We start from the raw sequence: 23,119 nt of genomic DNA, 5'->3' as shown, positions 1-23,119 counted from the left end.
CGCTCTTGCGGTAAAATCACATGATCGATGCAGTGCAATACTGTCGATCGCGTCAAAAATCACGCGCGCACTAAAATGCCAAGCAGGCCAAATATTTAACCGCGATACTTTTTCGTTTCTTTTTCCTCTAATTGTAAGACCATCAATCACAGCGACTTGTTTAATAATTTGCATTCGTTTTTTCACAGAAAATTACGTTCGTCTACGGCGTACGGATGCATGGATATTAGAGACTTTTCAAATTGGTAACTGTATTTGAGGGTAACTATATTTAAAATATAAAAATTATTGCGATTTTGACCTGCTGATTGCGGGGATTTTTGACCAGCAATTTCATTTCTTGTAATAATCATCTTATGCCGATATATCGTCCGCATATATTGATTCTTCCATTTAGAAAAAAGTGACACAGTGATTTTTGTAGACTACAGAGACTACACAAATTTTCTTGTGGTAACAAAAGACCCCCTGCTTTAAATAAGCTAAAATCTGACTATACATATGACTACATAAAAATTACAAGACTACTGCTATTATAACAAAAAAATGCAATCACATGTTATCATCGGTAATCATAAGGATAGATTTTCACGTGCAAAATTAAGATGCCTTTTCACACGTTTATTACCGCATAGTCCATTCTGAAGATATTGCGGTGTGTCCAGGGCCTTTCTTCTGACCAGTAAATAATAATACAAAAGATATTTATACTTGATTCATTTCAATGCCATACACGTATTACGATTCTAGAATAATGAGAATGAATTAGATTATTTTCTTTTATCTCGAACAGCTGTTTATAGAACTTATAACCAAGCTCTATGGAATATGTTGCGAGCAACGGATCAAGAGTTACAGCCGAAAAACGTAAGATTTCCTTCCAGAAGAATTACCTCTGCTCTTCATCTTACGCTCGTTGTGATGCCTCTTTCCCATTCCTCAGGGTCCGATTAGTGGTAAAACAGTCTTGCAAAATGATTTTGAGACGAAAAATTTCCGAACTCATAAAATTTGAAAAAAAGCAAGGTTTTTTGATTTTGGATTTGTTTGATTAAAATTTGACTGATTATGAAAAATAGGTAAATTAATTATTTGATGCACTACATCGACGTAATTTTTCGAGTGGAATCGATTGCGCGCAGTCCGAATACGCCATCACGCAGCTACTTTATCTCGCTTCTTCATGTTGCCCATTCTTTCACAATCCCAGATTGCTAAATTATTCGATTAAAAACGTAATTGAGATCCATTAGCCTAACCACGTCGGTTTCGACTCGCGGCATTTTCCTTGGCGTCGGTTCACATTTTGCTGGCGCTGCCGCGTGAATTTGACGCCCGTGAAAATCCAGCCCAAGACATTCTTGCTGGCGTGATTTTCAAATTTCACATAATTAGAAGCGGTTTTAAAGACTTCATGATTATCAAAAATGATTGTTAGATTGCGGACGTTTTCGCAGTATTACAATGATTAGAAAATAACTACAATAAAGGGTGACGCAATGACTGCTTTAGGAGCCGACTCCACGATTCTATCGTTATCGAAAGTCCGCGAAAGTTTCTGAGTATTTCTACGGGAATTCCCGGATGAAACCATTTCTCGGGATTGAGTCGATTTGCATTTACACGGTAGTTCAATAGGTGATGAGATTTATAACAAAACGTGGTTTAATTTTCATTAGAATTACACGTCCATTTACAATATGTCTAGATATAGGTATATGTTTTTGTCATCACTTTTATCGATATTCAATATGTAACTTAATGATAGTAATTGTTATAATATAGTAATATTTCGATTATTACACACCTGTAATATATTGGTACATAAAGTTCTTTTTTCATTATACACGCAATTTATGCCTGTCACAATCCACCTGACTCTATTTTCAAAGTTATAGGTAAATGTAGGGGTAAAAAAAAAAAATAGAAAAAAATTAATAACATATTAGTCAGGGTACCGTCGACACTGGATCCAACTGTATTCTACTTTAATAATCGCAAGGTATATTTATTTATAATATTCGTGTAACCATAATTATATTTTTCTAGTACTCAGTACTCTTATTTTCCCATACATATTTCAACGATATTAGGTACTCGTTATATACAATCTATATTCAACTAATAATAATTATTAATATTGAAATGGATAAAATGGAAGATGATCATAACTTATAATACAATCATTTTTATCTAAGGATATGTATTATGTACAGAGATAATGCAGCTCCAAACTTTGACGTATACTATTTGCACACATACACGTTTATGTAAGGGTCTACAATATAGTACAGAAGTCTTATTCTGGCTACATACCCATATTAATTTATAAGTTGGTTTTTCTATATCCATACTTTTATGGTGTACTATACAATACATAGGTATAGTATGTAGTGTGTTGTTACATATATAATATACATATATCAGAGGGAAATAAATGGGGTAGAAGCTCAACGCGTAATAAGACGTATAAAAGTTTGGGCACGTTTCGCGAATTATGTTAGGGTTTGTATCGATCTATACATACATAGGGTAAAATCTTAATAATTGAAAGAATGAAGATGATAATAACTGGAGAGAGCTAAAATAGTATGTGACATTATCTTTTCTCTTCAACTAAAAACTAGTAAATTACAGCTAGGAGGTGAAGAAGCATGGCTCATGATAGTGTGTGTCATAATGATTAAAATGAAAGTTTTAAATGTACAAGCAACCGACTTAAGAACAAGTGTCATTGCTCATTGTTCACACAGCAAATTAACAACAATGGTGCGAGTATTTAGAACAATTTGAGTTTGGTAATCCTTTATAAAGTTTCTCATATGTATAACATTTTATCAACTCTTGACCGCTGCTAACTACGCTACCATAAAATTTTTTTAATTTATTGTGCTCCCACTATTAACCCCAGATTGACCGTCGCATTATTTGGTCGATTAGCTGATTTCTCTAAGATTTTAATGGCTAGAGCCAAGAAGGCCTGTGATGATGAGGTGGTGGCGGTAACGCGTAAAATGAACGAAGATATTGCTGATAAGCTGCTGGATCTACGCTTAAGTTAGGCCCGTGTGGCGAAACGTAGGGCGGAACTGGTGGTCCATAGGCAGTTGTTCTTTGTGAGTGTAAGAATGGATTCGGAGGTGGATAATTATGAGATGGTTGATTACTGAGCTTATTGCTGTTGACAGGAGCAGATTCTAGTGAGGAATTAGCTACTTGCTGTTGTTGCTGATGTTGTTGTTGCTGTTGCTGCTGCTGCTGCTGCTGTTGTTGCTGTTGTTGCTGCTGCTGTTGCTGCTGCTGCTGTTGCTGCTGCTGTTGCTGCTGCTGCTGCTGCTGCTGCTGCTGTTGTTGCTGCTGCTGTCTCAATGCCATGGTATAGTAGTTGCTAGGATTTCGTATTTCATCGAGGAAGGCAAAAGCTGCCGCTGTTGCATCCTTGTCATAAAATGGAGCAGCATTTGTTGTAGTACCCGGAGCTGCAAAATTGAATGCACTAGCGCCAGGTGTGACAACAGAAGGGTTTTTCAATGCAATTGGATCCGTTTGACTTGTAGCGAATTGATGAAAGCCTGAAATCCCTAGAGCACTCTGCTGATCGATACTTGATGGGATTAGGGCTGCATTTTGTTGTTGCTGCTGCTGTTGTTGCTGTTGCTGCTTAGTCTTTCTACTCTTTTTAGGTTTGCTTGTAGTAACAGTGGGCGCAGTATTTGGTCCATAAGAAGTTGGTGTCTTATCAGTTGCCCTGCGTGAAACTGGAACGATTCCTGTACTCTTTGTGGCATTCAAGCTTTGTAATAGGTTCAACTCAACATCCGAGGCAGCTCCAGTAGTCCTGGCATAAGTAATTGGATCAGGTTTTGACGGTGGTCTTGGAATATTCAAAAGTTGTTGTTCTTTTCCAGTAGTCCGTCCTACAAGCCCTAAGCCTAGCCGAGCATAAGCTGAATTTGAAGCCATGGAATCAACTATCGAATTAAGGTTTCCGTCAAACTGGCTGCCAGGTCCTGGGTCTGACTGTGACAATGTCATCATTGCATCAAAACCAAATTGATCTTGGATTCGCTGAGTTTCCTGAGAAAAGTTTCGTGGGCCATCGGGTTGTTCGCTGTAGCTTCGTTTCTTCACAGGTGCAATATTACTGCCACTGTTACTATTGTTACCAACTTTGCCACTAGAGTCAAAATAATGTGGACTAGGATAGACGGGCCTGTGGCTTGGATTTGGCACGGGATATGTAGGAGCCTGAAATCCGGCTGATGTTTGGTAAAGTGACTCGTGAGTGGCAAGATTTTGTTGAAAGGTCAAAAGTTGTGCCTGATCTGTAGTCACCTGTGACTGATCACCAGAAGTCGACGTTTTGCATCCGAATCCTCGTTGTTGTGTGATGGGTTGGGCATATTTATGAATATTCAAACTATCACTAGGACTGGGAAAAGCGTGTCGATCGTGTTGCTGTTGATCTGATACTCTAGGTGGTAAAGTGACATTTCTGTCGAAGCTTGGTGTTTGATAACTGTTTATGAAAGATGCTGGTGGAAATTGTTCACCGGACTGAAACCCTTGCTGATTAACGCTTTGCCCTTCATTTTCACTCGTAAAGTTTGATTGCTGTTCCACAGCGGGAGTTTTCACCTCCCGTGTTTTTTGGTAATCCGCTCTCTGGTCAGTTTCACTGATTAGACTCGGAGCAGGCGACGGCTGTAGATAAGACCCTTGTGTCTCGTTTCGCGAGTAAGACGGACTCTGAGGAAAACTTTGAGAGTATGAAGAAGCCGCTCCCTGCTGATAATTTGAGCCCTGGGATGGGGCAGTTGGCGAATAGTTACAGGCCTGTTGCGGAGAAGGTTGCGAGTAGCTTGCAGATTGCTGAGGTGACGACTGTGAGTAGTTAGCAGGTTGATGCGGCGATGGTTGAGAGTATCCAGTTCGCTGTTGTGGAGAATTCTGTGGGAAATTCGAGGCAGTAGTTTGCTGTGGTGAAGGTTGCGAGAACGTCGAGGGTTGTTGTGGCGAAGGCTGCGAGTAGCCAGGCACAGGTTGTTGAGGTGACGGTTGAGAGTAATTCGGAGGAGGTTGTTGGGGCGATGATTGTGAATAACTGGGTGGTTGCTGGGGCGAGGGCTGCGAGTAACTTGGCGGTTGCTGAGGAGACGTTTGCGAGTAGCTCGGTCTTTGCTGTGGTGATGGTTGCGAATAGCTCGATGGTTGTTGCGGTGACGGTTGAGAGTAGCTGGGAGGTTGTTGGGGAGAAGGTTGCGAATAGTTAGATGGTTGTTGCGGAGAAGTTTGAGAATAATTTGGAGGTGGTTGGGGCGACGGTTGGGAATAAGTCTGGGGTGGTTGTGGGGAATTTTGTGAGTAACTTGAGGGTTGCTGTGGTGAGGTTTGCGAATAATTCGCAGGCGTCTGCGGCGAAGGTTGAGAATAATTGGTCGGTAGTTGCGGGGAAGGTTGTGAAAAGCTGGCAGGTTGTTGGGGTGAAGGTTGTGAATAATTCGGAGTCGGAGGTTGCTGAGGCGAGGGTTGGGAGTAATTGGTTGCCTGCTGAGGTGATGGTTGAGAATAATTTGCCGGCGGTTGTGGAGAACTTTGCGGGTATATTTGTTGGGAAGGTTGGGGTGACCGAGGGTATGGAGACGCTGTATTTTGTACCGAAGGTGGTAATGCGGGCAGAAACGATTGACCTTGGGGAGAATTTTGCGGAAACGGTATTCTCTGCGGTGACCTTTGGGAAAAAGCGGAAGGGGATGGCTGACGATAAGATTCCGTTGCACCTTGAAGAGGGGAATGTTTTGGATAAACTTGCTGGGAGGTCTGAGGAGTTGTCTGGGGATACAGAGACGACGTCTGTTCGTAGGGAGCTGCGACGGGATAGACTGGTGACGACGGATTATTTTGAGGTGAAGGAGTAGGGGGGAGCTGTGCGCTGTACCTGGGAGGAGTCGCGTAATAAGGGCTATTGTACGGACTGCTACCCGACGACAAAGCATCCTGATAGAAGCCTGCACCTCTGACAGGGGTTTCGTTGGGAACATGCGGAGTTTGCGTTTGCGGTGATTGACCAGGCGGAGACTCCTGTGAAAAGCTGGATACGGACTCGCTGATACTGCTACCGCCGGTACTCATCCTCCTTTGCCTGATGGTCTTGACTTCTTGTATTTCGTTTTCCGTTTCCTTCTTGCAGTTGGAATCCGCGGTCGCGTTTTCATCGGCGTCATCTTCCTTTTTTTTGGACTTGGGTGCACCGAACGCCTTGAACCATGCACTAAGGTTTGGAGTTGCAGATTTTGGTTTTTGAACTTCTTCTACTGCTGTATTACCTTCATTGTCCAGTGATTCTATCTTTGGAGTGGTTTTAGATTCTGCCATCTCCTTACCAGAAAACAATTTGTCAGTCTGATCTACAGCTCCCTGATTTTCTAATGCAGAAGTAGGTCTTGTTGTTCGTTCCTCATCATCGTCATCGATTAAATTGGGATTGGGAGACGACACGAGACTTTTACAAATCGAATGAATGGATTCAGCATTCCTGAGAACTGTGCCCAAACTAAGTTTTGGTTCATAGCTGCCATCAGATTTTGCTTTATTGGCGTCAGCTGTGGTTTGATTCGCCGGTACATCACTGCTGATGTTAGCAGGTAAATGAGGCGGTTTTTTCAACAAATTACCTTTGCTTTTTCCAGGTTGCAAACGATCGATTGTACGCTGGACTTTCTTTGCACGCGTGGGCCCTTGAGAACCCACAAGTTTTGCAGGATGAGGACGTTTTCTTGTCATTTCAGTTTTCATTGCTGCCTTTACAACTTCGTTCGTTGCTGGATGAAATACCGGTGAGTCACTACCCGAAGAAAATTCGGACAGGCGAGGCGCATCGTCCAACCACTTATTGATATCCTAGGAAAAGAAAAAAAAAAGATTTTTTGAAGGAACACGATTACAGTATCCCTTTAACCAGTGAGGTGAGAAAAAAATATATCTACAAATTAACAATACGCAAATAATTAGAGGAAATGATCATATTGATTCACAGACAAGTGAATCTGAAGAGAAGCTTGTTGATTTAAAAAATATGAGGAGTAAATGTTGCAAATCACGAAATATAACACAACAAGTTTTAACTCGATCGATGTGAAGTTTACAAAACGCGTTTTGAAACGGGTTAATGTTTTTATAGAATAGAATGACCTATTTCCAGATTGTTAAATTTAAATCTAAAACCTGTATTCTCAATCCACAAATACAGTGACGAGCCATATTTGATTTTTCGTAATTTTGGACTTTTAACCCGAGATTCGAGTTAAGAATACCTCTAGGAGTTCAAGACTACCAGTGCAAAGTGGACATTTCGTCATTGAATTTTGTATTTAAATTTGCTCACGTTTAACGTCTGCTCCGTAGCTTGATTTAAGGCTTGGATTCCGGGGCTGTCTTCCTTTTTAAATCCTCTGGATCGCTTTACCTGGGCCAGCTTTGATTTTTTTACTGGTTCATCTTTAGGACCATCCTTTGACCGTAAATGTATTGCATCTATTTTACTGACTGTGCGTAAGCAACTACCGTTTGAAGGCACTTTTCTAGAATGTAAACTGTCTTTCTTTATAGATTTCTTTTGCTTTTCCCCTTCGATTTGGGCCTTCAATTTATCCTCGCGTTGTCTTTCGCTTATTATGTCCTTTAGGCTGTCAAGAGATTCTAAATCTTTATTACTAGTTACGAGTTTCTTGTACTTGGTGTCATCTTCCTTTTTCTCTAGCTTATGACTGTCCTTTTTTTGGGCCGAATTTTTCAATACGCTCCCTTTCAAGTCTTTTTCTCTATATTGTTTTAACTTTTTGTCTTTTCCCTTTGGTCGTTCTGTATCGGTGATTGTACTTTCTCTGCAGACTACTGGAATTACTTTTTTTTCGCTGCTGTCTTTTTTACTATGATTTTTTTTTATTTTCTCATTCGTTTCGAATGTTTCCTGTTTACCATTGGCTTTAAATGTGACAGAATTTTTCTTGACGTCAGATTTCTTGGACTTTTTTGCTTTAGTCAATAAGTCGCCAAGTTCCTTTTTTAAGCTTTTTTTACTTCTGTTCCTGGCTGGGGATTTCAATATTTCCTGAGAATCATGTTCACAGTCTTCAATCTCTTCATTCTGCACTTTCAATTCTTTTTTGCTTTTTCTCTTAGAATCGTCCGGCTGCTCTTCTTTGGGTGAGGCTTTCTTCACTTTTGATGACACACGTTCAAAGTTCACAGTTTTTTTTTGCTTTGTTTTCATTTTACACACTTCAACGTCGGACTGATTTTCTCTCTTCGCTAGGGAAAAAGTTATTTCATTTTCAGAGTCACTCTCAACCTCTTCTACCTTAATTCTTTTTGCACGTTTACCATTCTTTTTTTCTTTTACCCGCTTAGATCTTAAGGCAACGTTTTCTTCCATCTCCACAGATTTCGGTTCCTCTAAACTCGTATATTTATCTTTTTTTGCTTTATCAGACTTGCTCAACTTGAGTTTCTTTACTGAGTTGCGATTCCGTTTTCGCGAATTCTGAGGCAAAATTATTTTCGTAGTCAAAGACGGGGATGCGGGGCACATCGAAACGGGTGATAATGACACTTGAATAGAAGGATCTTCGTCGCTGGATTGCTCAGATTCAAGGTATCGATCGACCGCACGATCAAAGACTTCTTGTAGGTTGATCGCCATCTCCGTGTACTCTGTGAAAATTGCATATAGATATAGATAACGTCTTAGTATTAGTAAAAATAATGTAGTCGTGTACTTACTGCCAGCTTATAATTCTATCTGCATATATAATCTTAAGAATGATGAGCGTTTTTAGCTGCATGAGGCTAGTATATATACTAATGAAGAATAGCTACCATTGTCAGAGCCGTTGTATTGACGGCAGTTGTCAACAATCAACTGGAAATCACGTTTGAACTGGCCTAGACTCCTATACGATCCACCCTCGAGCTTTTCTTCCATTGTGGTGAGATCCATAGGCTTTCGAACGACACTGTAGTACCTGTAGGTCAAAAGATTGTACATTAACACGTGCAACATTTTCTTTTTTTTCTTCTTGTTCCCCCTTAATGGCTAGATTCCGTTACAGCAAGTAACAATGTACTCTACGTGATTTAATTTGTTAAAATTATTACATTGAAATATATGTATTGTAATTTTCTGTCAGTTCAGATACTATGATTTATTTGTTTATTTATGTTATAAACTTTGTATTCGTTTTGTGAAAGCACCAAGTGGTAAGAATCCAAACTCAGGATTTCAAACCATGATTTAACACAGCGGCAGTTATTTTCACTTTCTCTAAACTTGGATTGATATTTTTATTTCTTGAAACGGAATGGCAGCCTTTGGTATTATCAATCATGATAAACCCCCATTACTTTTAGGCTTTTTCCTGTCTAGACCGAAGAACAATTTATCTGAGGATGTGTCCGGTTCGTTGGAAAGTTCATTTTGTCAACTCATGCACCACTTTTACACCATGAGTACTTAAACTAAACTGCCCATAATGTTACTCAAGTGATAAAGAGGGTTTCAATAACCTTGGAGCGTATTCTTCGTCAACAGGGTCGACGAATGGCCAAGCATCTTGGTGATCTTTCAGACTTTCAAGGATTTTATGCATGCCAACACGGCGTTCTTCTTCTTCGACGCCATACTCATACCGAGAAGGGTGATAACTAGTTATCCCACCACCGGACCGATTGCCACCTCTCCGTCCGGTCAAACTCTCTAACTCATCTTCTGTATGGATGACAATCTGACCAACGGCAGAGGCCAAAGAGTTGTTAGTCTGCCTTCCCTTCTTTGGTACCGGTGTTGCTGTTGCTGAGGGTGTAGGTGATACTTGATTGATTTCTTCGATAACTTTCAAACTTCGGCTGTTACTCTTCTTCACCCCCTTTATTTTAGCCTTCGCTTTGGCCCTGACCATGGCTGCTTCCACTCGATTTGTCGTTTCGCGTCGACGTAGTACCCTTGTGCTGTTTTGCTGTAGAAGTCTATGTCTCTGCTGTTTTTCTTTTAATTCAAATAATCTTGGGATTTCCGGCATGAAGTCCTCGGATAAAGTACGGTACAGTTTACGTTCTGAGTCGTCCTCCTGTAAATCATTGATATTGGATTACGTTTGTGGATTGCCCCAATGAATAATTGCAATTTCTTCAGCACGTCATTAAACAAACCAATGTATTTACCGAATTTTTAAATTTTTCGACCAGACGGCTCCAGTCCTGGTGGGTGAAACAGACAACTTGCCAGATAGTCTCTTTTTCTGTTGGCAAAACCCCGTTTTCCAACCCTTCGTACAACAAACTATCTTGTTCCGTCTCTTCTTTCGTTTCCTCCGTCTGACTGATTCGGTTCCTGCCACGTCTCTTTCGCCTTTTATCCTTGAGTTTTCCTTTCTGTTTACGCAATATATCAGGCTTCGTTTGAACAATGTAATCTTCCCGATACAGTCGAGTGCCGTAAAAGTACCAGTAGGCAGAATTTTTACGATCATGACCTAGTGGTTCGACTCGTAGGCTGTCCGAGTCCAAATTGTCGAGAGACTGCTCCTAATTCAAAATAAGCAAGACAGATTTTATCATTTAAGCGAACTGAGTTGTGGACAAAAACTGTGAACTAGACATGAAAAAAATCTTACCACGTCTTCAGCGTCAAGCCTGAAGTCACAGAGAGCCCGAAGAATTTCTACCTTTTGGCGTAGTGGCAAAAGCTCAAAGTCTACATCCGTATTGAAAGGATTATCTCTTCCATATTCCTGTAATGAAAGATAGCTCATAAATTCTGTTCAGTTGTATAACCTGTAGACTCCAAAATATTTTGAAGAGAAAGTGTACATCAAATTTTCAATTACATTGACAGTAATTGTCTAGCACCCTGGATAAAATTGATAAAGCTTATGAAACGAGTAAATTCAAAAGTAGCACAGTCAGGCTCTCTCTTTTTTGGTACTAGTTACTTTATTTACTCGTTGAATATATTATTGTACTATCAATCGGAGTACTGTTCACAAGACTGATTTAGATGGTGTAGTTCATATCAGAAATGAGGAATTGGTCTTTCAGACATCAAATTTTAATGTACATACTCTAATCTACTTTGGAAGCTAGACACTCACTTGACACTTTTTTCTAAAGAGTCTACGGAGGAACATCTGATAATTAAAAGTAGAGATGTCATTGCGAGTGTCATTTGGTAGACAGCCTTCAAGTAATCTGACAATTAGTTCTTGCAATAGCCGGCCTTCTGTACCGCCGTCTGTGAGAAGAGCTTCTTCCAAATCCTGGAAGAAAAATAAGTGCAAATATTTCCATTTTCTATTAATGAATCATTTCAAAGAACAGAATTAGACAGAACGATTATGATGATAGAAATTGAGTTTAACCAAACAGGAAATCCTGCCTCAAGAAACAATTATAGTAAAATTCTATAAATTCTATTTGATTTAGCTGATTCGATACACGACTTTTGCATTGAACTAGATACCTCGATGTCAAAGTCCAGCAGATTGAAGGCAGCCCTAAACAATGAGCAGAAATGTGCGATACTTGGCACCTCCCACCACGATTGAATGTCTGGAGACAGAAACAAGCGAGTAAAAAATTTGCAGCAAGTTTTTAAATAACACAAGATTGGTTATTCAACTCTGGAGGTTTCAGGAAATTGTAAAACGTTGAGTCGACCAGGTATGATTGGAAAACTGACACATATCTAGCGGCACATCCAGTAGAAAGTAGAACACATCATTGATTCTAGTTACAGTTTGGTAAACGCTGTTCAAACTACTACGATTGACACAGGCACGATTCACTTATCATCACATCTGTCACTGGAAGATTCTTTCTCGTTTTGAAGGTAGAACAAAAAAAAAAAAAAAAAAGGAAAACAAAATAAGTGAACATTAGAAATGTGCGGATTTCATTTCGCGCTCAGTCGTTTTGAAATGCAAGTTCTGTGTTTATTCTCGACTGGATAACACTAATTGATTCCGGTAAAATGCGTCCGATTTTTGGTTATCCTGTCGGTTGGTACGCGGCGATGCTAAACTGAAGTTGGCTTCGGATATATTGGGCTCACCTAAAATCCCGATGAAAGTCGGAAACATAACCTGTCGAGGAAGGCAGACGGGTGCCACCACCCCAGTAAACGGAATTCCACCCCACAACAGCAGCCAGCAGCAGCAGCAGCAGCAGAAAGAACGATCGCTCGACCGATCGGTTTTTGCGTCCAATGCACTTTTGAATTGGTATAAATTTTACACAGATAAGACATCGGGAACGGCGAACATGCTAATTGAGTAACTCGCGTTTCTACGTATATCAATTCAGCGTGACATTGTTGTATCGTACTTGTTCAACCTGTTTAAAGTTAGAAAAAAAACGAATTTATTTTCGCTTAGTACCCCGTTGTTGCAACCTGACGCGCGCGACACTTGCGGCCATCACGTTGCATTACTGCCAAATATACTAGGAGAATCAAAGACAGGAGCGAGATCAAAAATACGCGGTCAAAATTTACTATAAATGGGCGCGCAATCGAGCTGATTCATCTTTTTAGCATATCATTTTTTACACGATTACCAGCAACGCTACAAACAATCATAAAAAGTGTCGCGGCTTTTAAATTTAGCGTCACAAGTTTGAATTTGACTGACAATTGTAGAGGTATAGTATGATATCCTTGTATACATATAAATATAGCTAGACCGTTGACGACCGACTAGACTATAGTCAACCATAGTGCGTCGGATCAGATAAATAATTTCCATGTCTATTGAGATGCTTATTTGTTGGTGAATGCTAGACGCCTTATAGGCCATTCATTTCCGTAACATATGTATATAAAACTGCGATACTTTCAGTAAAATACCCGGTAATACCGATTTCTAATTTTTCGGTATTGATACGAATTTTATATTCAACAGGAAGACGGCACAACAATCTTGGAAAGAAGAAAGACTAGTCATTCATAATTCTACTGTTGTAAACAATTGTCGTTGTCCTGCCAGCCGCCAATGTACAACCGTCAAACGTGGTTCAACGCTCAGCTTTGAACAGTTCTGTATTTATTTAGGTTAGGATAGGTTAGGTTAAGTCGGTTTGAATACAGAACCGCTGTCCCTTGATGGAAACACCGTATATTTGTGGGCTGTGAAAATGAGTGCGACCAAAAGTACGGAGGGTACGGGATTAGAGGATCTCGGAGTTCCAGGCCAAGTGTTTCTCAGAGATGCTCTGACCAGTTGCACCGATCCCCTGAAAGCCATTGAGGAGTTCCAGGTAAATACTCGGCGCTATTGTTGACTGGTTAAATCAAGCGATTACAATCTTGGCATGAGTATACTTACTAATCCGAAGATTCCAGTTAGAAAATGGTATTCTATTGCCTTCGTTACGTCCAATGTTACCGCTATTGGACCTCCACGGCGTCAGAAGGCTGGACTTTCACGCCTCGGTATTAGAAGAGCTTAGAGAAAAACTTGTGAAGCGGATAGCCGAGATTGGGGCTGAGCGAGGGGAAAAGGGGGGAAGCGACCGTAGGCTTAAGGATCTGTTGGCCAAGAGCTTTCCTGCCGTTAGAGTTGCCGCGCTCAGGCCAGTCGTTATGTGTATTTTAAGAAATACCCCTCATATCGATGACAAATACCTACGAGTACTGGTTAGGGAAAAGGAACTTTACAATGACGCTGACACGGAAGTGAAACGACAGATCTGGAAGGACAATCAAAGTCTTTTCGGAGACGAGGTATCGCCTCTCTTCAGTCGCTACATCATTGAAAAGGAACAAGTTTTGTTCGATCATCGGAACCTGAATGCCTTATTTTTTTCACCATCGCCCAAGGTTAGTTCTGATTGTGTTTAATTCGGACCAATACGTTTATTATCAGCTATTCAGTTCGAACCTGCTTCCTAACATTCCCCAAGTTGACTTGAACAAATCTTGGTCTAATTCGAAGGTGAGGAGACAAGGAGAAGTGGTACAGAAGCTGGCACACATGATAGGTCACAGCGTGAAACTTTACGACATGGTGCTCCAGTTTCTCAGGACTCTTTTTTTACGAACTAAGAATATCCATTACTGTACTCTTCGGGCTGAGTTGTTGATGGCACTGCATGATCTAGAGGTTTGAATCAAAAATATCATTGTATCAATTTCTCTTCAAATTAATGAAACAACTGATGATTGGTCTCTAGGTTCAAGATATAATATCTGTAGATCCATGCCACAAGTTTACTTGGTGCTTGGATGCTTGCATCAGGGAGAAAAACGTGGATGTGAAAAGGTCTCGAGAACTACAAGGATTTCTTGATAGCATCAAGGTACGATAGCAAGAAACTATAATTTCAAGCAACGACCAATAAAAATGGATCATTTTTTTGCACAGAGAGGCCAGGAGCAAGTACTTGGGGATCTCAGTATGACACTGTGTGACCCATACGCCGTGAATTTTCTAGCTAGTAGCGCAATAAAAATAGCTCTTCATCTAATTAACGGGGAAGCTCTGCCACGGGATAACGCTGTCCTTGTTCTACTTCTGAGAATGCTGGCCCTGGGCTTGTCAGCCTGGCAAATGATCGACTCCCAAGATTTTAAGGAGCCGAAACTTGACAGTCAAGTTGTGACGAAGTTTCTGCCAGCACTTATGTCTCTCATGGTTAGTCTGATACTTGATATACGGTTTTCCTTGACTCTATACTAATTTTGCAACTGAAACCTTAGTATTACCAAACTGCCGTAACAAATTAACTCCTTTCAAAATAGGTAGATGATCAGATAAGACAATTAAATGGAAAGCTCCCACCAGATGAAAGAGAAAGTGCTATCGCTATTATTGAGCACTCTGGACCACCTCCAGATGCATGTCAAGCTTACGCTCAACTTTCTGGAGTTGCAGCTGTTTTATCCATGTATCACGCTTTATATGTTGGCGGAGGTGGAAGTGGGAGTAGCGGAAGAGCTCGAGGTGATGCGAGAGGCTTAATGCGGGTCTTGGCAACGCTACCAAATTGCCAGGCGCATCGCGCTTTTGAGGATCCATTTTTACACACTCTGGTGAGTTGACAAGTGTCGAGAATATGTTGCACCTGACTGTTACAACGAAATAATCAATCTGCTCCTGGCAAAGGTATCTCTGCTGATCTTAAATATGGCTGATGAGTTTTCCGGTGAATCATTTTGCACCGTCATATTCGACGAATTCTTCCTGGCAGGATTAACAAGGGACAATGTTACGCGACACCTCTTGAAACTTTTATGGTACATTCATCCCAAACTTCCTCCGGCACGATTACATTCCCTGATGAAAGCCTTGCAGCCCAATAGCCAGGTAGGTCTCACGTTACTGGAGTTTCATCGTTAACGTCAATGTCACTTATTTATAAAACTATTATAATTTACAGCACAACGAAGCTGTGCATAGTCTCTATCAATCTCTCCGAGAAAAAATTGGCAGCCAATCAACAGAAGATCTTTTGATATCGTCAACTTCTATGGATACACTTGAATGCCCTGATTCACCACTAGATGTTGTCCCTACACCTGGGCCTCGTTAACTATTTTACATCGACAATAGGATTTTACGGGGTATGCGATGTATTTATAGTTTTATCATTATACACAAATTAGAATGTATCGCAATTCAATATCAGAATAGAATGTATTAAGAAGCACCTTGATTCAGATGTGTTTTCAATAGATGATAGGCATTTTTATTATTTACTTCCAATGACTTCCTTTAAGGATATCACTAATGTGGAAACAACACTTGTAGCGTGTACAAATACATCGTACATATTTTTTTAATGGTACCATGTCTGACCCATGATATGGTACGTCATCTTGCGTATCCGTATGATTTAAGGCCAAAATGAAACTGTTTTGCGTATCACCCTTTGCCTTTAATCACGGAATCCCTCTTTTCCCCCACTGAAAATTGAATATGATCACAAATGTATCATCAACTGTCAGAAATAACGTGGGTTATCAAAATAATTAGAAAACAATTTTATTTCACAATTTTCATTGCGTGCATCAAGTTGTGTTGAGAATAGTTATCACCTACATTTCGCAATTTACACTTATATGCGATGAACATGACAGAAAATAAAACAGTTGAACGTTCACAAAAATATTCGATTCATTCAAAAATTTGTCTGCCCCATGTCTTATACCTATTTCAACGTCATTACTATGGAATAAAGAAGAAAGGGTTTCGAGGTAATTTCAATGTATACCAATTGTCTATTCAGTTAAATCATAGTTGTCACAATGGTTCTTCGATAATCCGAAATTATTAACATCGGACTGCAAATATTGGGCTCAACCCTTGATACGCTAAAATTATAAGCTGCAAACCCAATGTTATCAGGTGCAAATTTATTTTCGATATAACGTTACTTTTTACGACCAAACGTGCGACTAAATCGAACAGAAATATTGTACATATTTCCTATTCCAATTAATGTTACTGAGGTTTTTGCACTCCCTAACTGTATCAAGTCATGTTACATACCTATATTTTCAATTTATTTTCTTCTTTCCGCTACTCAAATTGGATTTGTCAATATTAGTTTCATTATATTATTTTTAACGCAGAAATGGAGAGTTACTCTGTATCAATCATGTCCACGGAAATCTGTAAGCGCTGTGAAGAATATCATGACATGCTTGTTTGATTACCAACATTTCCAACTTTGACTAAATCGAGGTTGCTTTACAGTACGTTAAAAACATTACCTAAATTGCAACCAAATTCAGAGCGTTTATCCTCTACATATCAGTTGTCATGTACATTATAATTGCAATTAGGTATGTGGATGCAAATAATTTCTACTGAGGGCAGATTAATCGTAAATAAAACATCAAAGGGAAAATGGAAATGTATGTCTCTCTAAATGCCTTAAAACTGCATATTTAGGTATACTTATATTCACTGCAACGAATTTGCCATTTGGCAAAGTTTCACATCCTATATAGGTAATAAGGAAAAATTGTAGAACTAACTTTATGTAGTTTTCACTATTAACAGCCACTGCCATGCAACCCGTAGTAAATAATAACTAAATCTCTACGATGTACGTGGATGAACACGTGCGTGCGTGTCCAAAGATGAAAAGTCACTAATAGCTACTGTAAATAATTCTTATAAGTAAGAATAGTACATTATGTAACAAGGACATAAAGTCCAATTATTCCCATGGTAAAATGACTCCATAATTTTTAAAAGTTTTTTAATCCATTGAAATGTGATGTGAAACGTTTAATCGAATTACATGGCTCTGTCATCAAATGACGCAATATATTTTGTACTGAGTATTAAATAATTTGTGAGAAAATTTATCATATGCGAGGAGTTGAACTAATCTATCGATAGTTGTCACAATTAAGCGATTTTAAATCGAAACGAATGTTTATTACAGTATATTAAAGAACAAATTGTACCTCAGTGATGATATTACGTTACATACACAAGTAAAATATCACTGCTACTTTAGTAACGAAAAGATCACTTGCAGGAAACATTTTGTGCCGCTCTCTCCTGCAAACATCCGCCGAATGAAATTCTTATCTAATAAGCATATCTCAAAATTGTAGCAAGCAACGAAACGCAATTTTCCACGTGTAAATATCTATCGACTGAGGATAGATTTGTCATTTCATAGGTATATCTCAGACCCAGCATAATCTCATTGCTAACCACCCCTAAATAACATAACCACTCTAGGCTTGTTATCACCCATATATTCCTAAGTAATTCATATGTCTTTTAGCTTCTTCAGTCGTATTCGTGTGACGACTCTCTCTTGCTGAGCAGATTGTCCATCTCTTCTCGAGTCCCAACAACATTGCACGGCGTCGACTTTGCTAACGTCGTCCCTTTGTTGATCTTATTGAGACCCTCGGTAGCACCGCTTCTCCCAGAAATGCTAGAGAATAGACTGTATTTGTCATGTTAAAAAAAGACCGAAAACGAAAAACTTGAAAGTAAAAAGAAAACAAGGGGTACACCTGTTTCACACCAGTATGAACAGAAATTAATCAATTGAAAGAACAAACAAGGGAATATATCATCATGAAGAATGACTTACACCACATCCATTTCGTCATCATTATCGTCACCAGGCAAATCCTCATTGGCAATGGTGAAATATGGATTTGCTGAAGCAGGACGAAACTTGTATCCAGTGAGGACAAAAAATACATACGTCGCCATTTCTCTAAACATCTCATCAAGCCATTCGTATTGGAACGGAACAGTGATCTGTGGACACCATGAACGAAAACATCAGTCAAGTTACCGTTTTTGTAGATTAAAAAATAAAATTCAGAGAATGAGAATAAGAAAAGGTTTTTTGTAGTGAAATTGCTGAGTTTGCGCCACCAATTCCGTCCAGAAGTCTAAATCGTAAAGAATATGGTTCATTCTAATTAGATAATTTGTTGCAGAACAATATCTATTTTCTACAGTTCGGACATATGAATGTAATATATTCGTGCACTGTAAATCGTGCATGTACACACCCTCAATAAGTAGACGATAATTCTGGTGAAATATATGTAGCAAACGATCATAATATAAAAATGTCGGAATAATTTGAGCTTCCGCAAATTTATGGCTGCTTTGCCATCGGTGCGGGCAGCCTCTTGAAGGTGTCTTATGCTCCATACAACCGGGAACAAGATTGCTCCGCAGCAGAGAAGATCAACGAGAATAAATACGTCGCGCCATTTCTGATGTTCAATGTCTCCTTCTTCGCTTTCCTCGATTATAATTTCTGCAACATTCGCCAGAACCTGGGCACAAAAAGAAAAGAAATACGGATCTTAGAACGAGATTCTTCGTACTATGTTGCAATATTGAAAATAAAATGTTCAAATTTTCAAAAATACGTTTGATGTCAATACTGCTCAGCTCATACTTAATTATACATTGACAGAGGTCGTATAGTATACCTGCAGTGGTATGACAATCATGAACAATTTTTTATCCTTGTCCGAGAGTATATGTTTTATAAAATCCCATCCAGTACCGACTAGAACGATGGTGATGAAGAGAACAGCTCCTTTCAGTAGATGCGTAATATAGTAGAGAATTGCCCAAGCTGCAACATGTTCTCCTTTTGTTTCAATGAAGTGAAAATTTATGCCGTGAAAAAGCAGAGACAGAGATTTCAGGTATACCAGCACCGCCATCAGGTAGTGAATCTTGAACACCGGGTGTCTGAAAATAAATTATCGTGAACTATTTTTGCAAGTAAATGAGATGGAAATAATCAGGAATTGACTCCAAACAGAGCACTCGAAGCGGCGATACTATAGTTAACAGGGTCCTGTGAGGAAAATTTACTTCTTTCGCAAATCAAACATCACTAATCCTACATACGAGATACCTCAAGTTGAATAGTTGAAGTTTGCTGGACTGAAATACTTGAATAAAACGAATATACTTGTATTATCCACGCACTTGCTTCTCTTGAGAATGAAGACCCAGAAACATCCAGACAAAAAGAATAGAAGAGCCATCATGAAGTAGAGTGCAGGTAGTGGCATCTCACCAGCACTCAAGAAATTACCATGGTTATCCTCTTTGATTTGCAACTTTAAAAATAAAATTATATTCGTAAGGTGATCATCTGGTTAAACCCAATTCACCAATTCAGTGGGCGAAATCAAAGTTCGCTTATAAGTAAAATATGCAGAATAATGATACTCGTATTTGAATATATTGTTTATTCTGGGTCGGAAAAATGTAGTTACCGTAAAGTCCACAGGCATATTTGTTTTATCATCATAGTTTCTGCAGTTGTGGAAGTACAAGTTATAGAGGCCTTCATTACTTTGATTCATCACATTCACGTAAAAACTTGTGCTGTAATACTTGACTTTACTTAATCCAGTGCTTGTTGCGTTCTTAAAATGGATTGGTATTTCTGACCTTGGACAGCCGCTTTTGATCGATGGTGGATTGTAGGATTGCACAGACCTCTTACCTTTTGTAATAATAATAAATATAACATTAAAATCATTTAAAAACGAATCTGAACAAATTATCTGCAGTTTTTCTACTGATAGATTTATGGGTGAAAAATAGTTTGAATCTAGAAAAATATTCTGATCTATTAGCAATATTTATTTATTGTCAGTTCCAAATGGTGTATCTTTGAAAATAACATTAAATTGTCATGTAATGTTGCTGTTGTTACATTTCAACTGAAAGGCTTGAAATATTTGACCAATTGACCAGTTTGCGCCAAAATTTATTTATAAATTCCTAAGAGAAATGGGTGACCAATTGTTGTTAATGGCCTCTATTTTTCATATCAATGGAAGCATGGTTAAAAACAATGACTAACAGTAAGTCCAAAGTTTCCATCACTTGTTGTCAAGACTCTAAGCTTATTAAATTCATAGTACATTTTCAGAGATATACCAAAGCGGGCTGAGTTTTGAACGATTGGAATCTCAAGAGACGGATGGAATACTTCTGAAGCACTAAACCACGTTTGATCAGCAAGTTGGATGAAATAGGTTCAGCGGTCTTGATAAACATAACGCTATAAATTTGTGAATAGGCAGCTGTTTATGACACAGTTGTGCACTGTAAAATAAATACTTGGATGCATCAGAATAAAACACAATGTACTGGAATACTGCCAACAGACATATTGGACCAACTTGAATTTTTACTACGTTTCTTTCAATGTTGTATACGAAAAGACCCTGAGTTGCTAAAAAAAAGTGTATCCACTCTATGGACAGAAATAATAAACCAATTTCAAATATACTTCATGATACTTTAAACACTAATTTTTTTCTCATTACTTTTCTTTTTTATCTTTCTTTCCTCTTGGTTCCAAACAAAGGTATGACTAAGGTTTGCTATAAAAATTTTAAATGTCCAAATCACAGTTGTACATTATTGAGAGTGCAAGGAATCTGGAATACTTATTCAATTTGTCATCTTATTTCTTAGTATTTTGAATTCCATTTTCTGTGTCCATTATGAAACTCCTTACAAATTATTCGTAATGTAAACGGTACGTATTTATAGAGCTAAATATCACGAAGTTTATGCATGAAAAATGAATATTACATACACTAGGTATCATCATTTTCTCTGTGTATTTTTTTTTTTTGATTTATGAGACGTCTGGGAGCAAACACAAATTTAGATCACTTCTTGCTATCATTTATTTATTTTTTTAGAACTAACCCAATTAATAGTTGTATCAATTCGTAGTGTACATGGTCGAATGTATTAGTTTTGTGTCCGGTATGACTTTTTCACCTGTAGGCTCACGCAGCTACTACCATACTCATATGTAATTTAATTTTAGCTACAAATTCTTGAGGAATAAATCATTGGTGGCACCTCTGCCAGTAGTGTTGTAGTAATACTTAAAAGTTCTCTCTTTTTTTCAATTATAGTTCATCACTACTGAAAATGCTTTCGATGATACAAGATGTTAGTTGTTACTCTAATCCAATATCACAGAACTTGTGGAATAATGTAAAAACGTCCACATCTGCGACACGAACCACATTACATGAACAATTGAAATGAGACTTACCAAAATCTGACATGGCATGGTCTATTCTTGGAGAAGAGGCCGTATCCTGTAATCGTTCTGCGTTTCTCTTTAATCGAACCTGTACCACATCTTCACTCGGGTGAATGGATATCAGATTCAAGTCTTTCTTGCAGGTTACGTTCATTCTGTAAATATTTGTTATGGAGCAAAAATTAAAACTATGAATTTCCCACGTTAATACCGATTTAACGAAGCTTGGACTGCACTGTATATTTTTCATTCCTTGTTAATTATACTTACATTGAATGCCTCAAATCCATTTTAAAATAAACAGCCTCATTCAGCTGGGCTGTTTCATCTAGTAATGGACATTTTTCTCGTTGATTTTCTGTGTACGAATTACTAACATCGCTGAGAGTTCGTTCCAAGCTGAATCCGAACTGAAATAGTTATAGTGTTATAAATGGCAGTTGCATTTAGTATTGTCCTGTAATAAATAGGCACGTAATACAATTTATCAGATGATCGGGCACTGAGAACAATACTCGTATTCATAATGTTACAAGCAAACATGCTTATGCAATCACATTTGTCGGAATGCAAAGCGTATAATCTTGGAAAAACCTTACATCTCCCACATTAGATACCAAATTCATAAGATGTAAAAACATTATCAATGTTGGGAATAAATGATAAGTTTCCTGCGTTCACATCTACGTGATATTGCAACCTGATGGAACAGGTTCGATAAAAGTTGGGAAGAAGAAACGATTTACTAGTATATGTCAAAGTATAAAAAAATACTCATTTTCCTCTGAATGTTAACGACAGCTCATCTCACCATACAGTTATACGGAAAAGGTGAAGCGTCGGTGATGGAATGAATATTGCTGGGTGAATGTACGTATGTATGTGTATACGTACACCAGGTGTACGTATGCCAGGTAAATCGAGGGTTAAACGTCAAACCTACCACTGCATCCTCGGCGCCCTGTTCCACCTTAAAATTAGTCAAGTTTACGCGCAAAGTGCCTCCTTCGTAAAATCCGAATGTGCTGAGAGCGATGTAAGCTCTGACGTCGTTCTGCAATAAAGGAAATTGATTATTTTCCTTTGGAATGTTTCACCGATGAGACGGTACTACTGTACGTACAACACACGCGCGTGTCTAGTACGCGTATAAAGATTCCTGAAAAAAAATATAATTCGTCAACGCACCCTTATCTCAAGCTTGTGAATCCTCGCCTGAGTTAGCGAAGCTAAGGTGAGCACAACTATGCACGAAACAATCACGGATTTTGAATACATTTTTCAAATATTTATATTGTAACGTTACTTCACGTATCGGGGAACATTGCCACTTGACACACGAAACACCTCGCCCCGCAAGTTCGCACGGCGAGCAGAAGCAGCAGAAGCTGGTTCGGCAGGGAATTGGAAAATGGTATAAGATGCCGAATGCGGATGGAACTTCTAGTTACACTCGCTCGACATGGGTGGCGTCAGTGTGTTTGATTTGTTTATTTATTTATTTTTTTATTTTTTTGTTTATTTTGCT

At 38.8% G+C, this 23,119-nt stretch overlaps 3 protein-coding genes across 10 annotated transcripts; 1 reads left to right on the top strand and 2 right to left on the bottom strand.

Moving 5' to 3' along the window:
- Positions 1–1,642: 1,642 nt before the first annotated feature.
- Positions 1,643–12,461, bottom strand: LOC124212435 (uncharacterized). 2 transcript variants are annotated; one of them, XM_046612452.2, is made up of 9 exons: positions 12,107–12,461; positions 11,516–11,604; positions 11,148–11,312; positions 10,671–10,787; positions 10,219–10,581; positions 9,565–10,124; positions 8,878–9,023; positions 7,385–8,712; positions 1,643–6,900 (listed from the first exon to the last, which is right to left on the bottom strand). In XM_046612452.2, exons 1-9 carry the CDS (start codon positions 12,132–12,134, stop codon positions 2,965–2,967), a joined length of 6,732 nt encoding a protein of 2,243 aa, XP_046468408.1. In that variant the 5' UTR covers positions 12,135–12,461; the 3' UTR covers positions 1,643–2,964. The 2 variants fall into 2 exon arrangements, with proteins under 2 accessions (XP_046468408.1, XP_046468410.1); XM_046612454.2 differs by lacking the exon at positions 11,516–11,604.
- A 56-nt stretch (positions 12,462–12,517) lies between these two features.
- NELF-B (negative elongation factor B) lies at positions 12,518–20,470 on the top strand. Of its 6 annotated transcripts, none has more exons than XM_046612458.2 (9): positions 12,518–12,693; positions 12,954–13,308; positions 13,394–13,870; positions 13,986–14,153; positions 14,224–14,349; positions 14,415–14,684; positions 14,792–15,082; positions 15,156–15,356; positions 15,430–18,213. In XM_046612458.2, the coding sequence occupies exons 2-9, from the start codon at positions 13,186–13,188 to the stop codon at positions 15,580–15,582; spliced, it is 1,809 nt and encodes a 602-aa protein (XP_046468414.1). In that variant the 5' UTR covers positions 12,518–12,693; positions 12,954–13,185; the 3' UTR covers positions 15,583–18,213. The 6 variants fall into 6 exon arrangements, with proteins under 6 accessions (XP_046468414.1, XP_046468413.1, XP_068989681.1 ...); XM_046612457.2 differs by lacking the exon at positions 12,518–12,693 and adding an exon at positions 12,753–12,865; XM_069133580.1 differs by lacking the exon at positions 12,518–12,693 and adding an exon at positions 20,452–20,470 and having other exon boundaries at positions 12,759–13,308; positions 15,430–15,613.
- LOC124212440 (protein GPR107) lies at positions 16,019–22,999 on the bottom strand. Of its 2 annotated transcripts, none has more exons than XM_046612464.2 (10): positions 22,780–22,999; positions 22,535–22,645; positions 21,862–22,001; positions 21,601–21,746; positions 19,787–20,019; positions 19,494–19,627; positions 18,983–19,250; positions 18,551–18,823; positions 18,118–18,290; positions 16,019–17,955 (listed from the first exon to the last, which is right to left on the bottom strand). In XM_046612464.2, the coding sequence occupies exons 1-10, from the start codon at positions 22,867–22,869 to the stop codon at positions 17,805–17,807; spliced, it is 1,719 nt and encodes a 572-aa protein (XP_046468420.1). In that variant the 5' UTR covers positions 22,870–22,999; the 3' UTR covers positions 16,019–17,804. The 2 variants fall into 2 exon arrangements, with proteins under 2 accessions (XP_046468420.1, XP_046468419.1); XM_046612463.2 differs by having other exon boundaries at positions 16,019–17,967; positions 22,780–22,998.
- Positions 23,000–23,119: the final 120 nt, after the last annotated feature.

The sequence above is a fragment of the Neodiprion pinetum genome, chromosome 2 (genome assembly GCF_021155775.2).
Source record: "Neodiprion pinetum isolate iyNeoPine1 chromosome 2, iyNeoPine1.2, whole genome shotgun sequence".
NCBI lineage: Eukaryota > Metazoa > Arthropoda > Insecta > Hymenoptera > Diprionidae > Neodiprion > Neodiprion pinetum.
The sequence above is the reverse complement of the archived record's forward strand: the minus strand, read 5'-3'. Positions and strand labels throughout refer to the sequence as shown.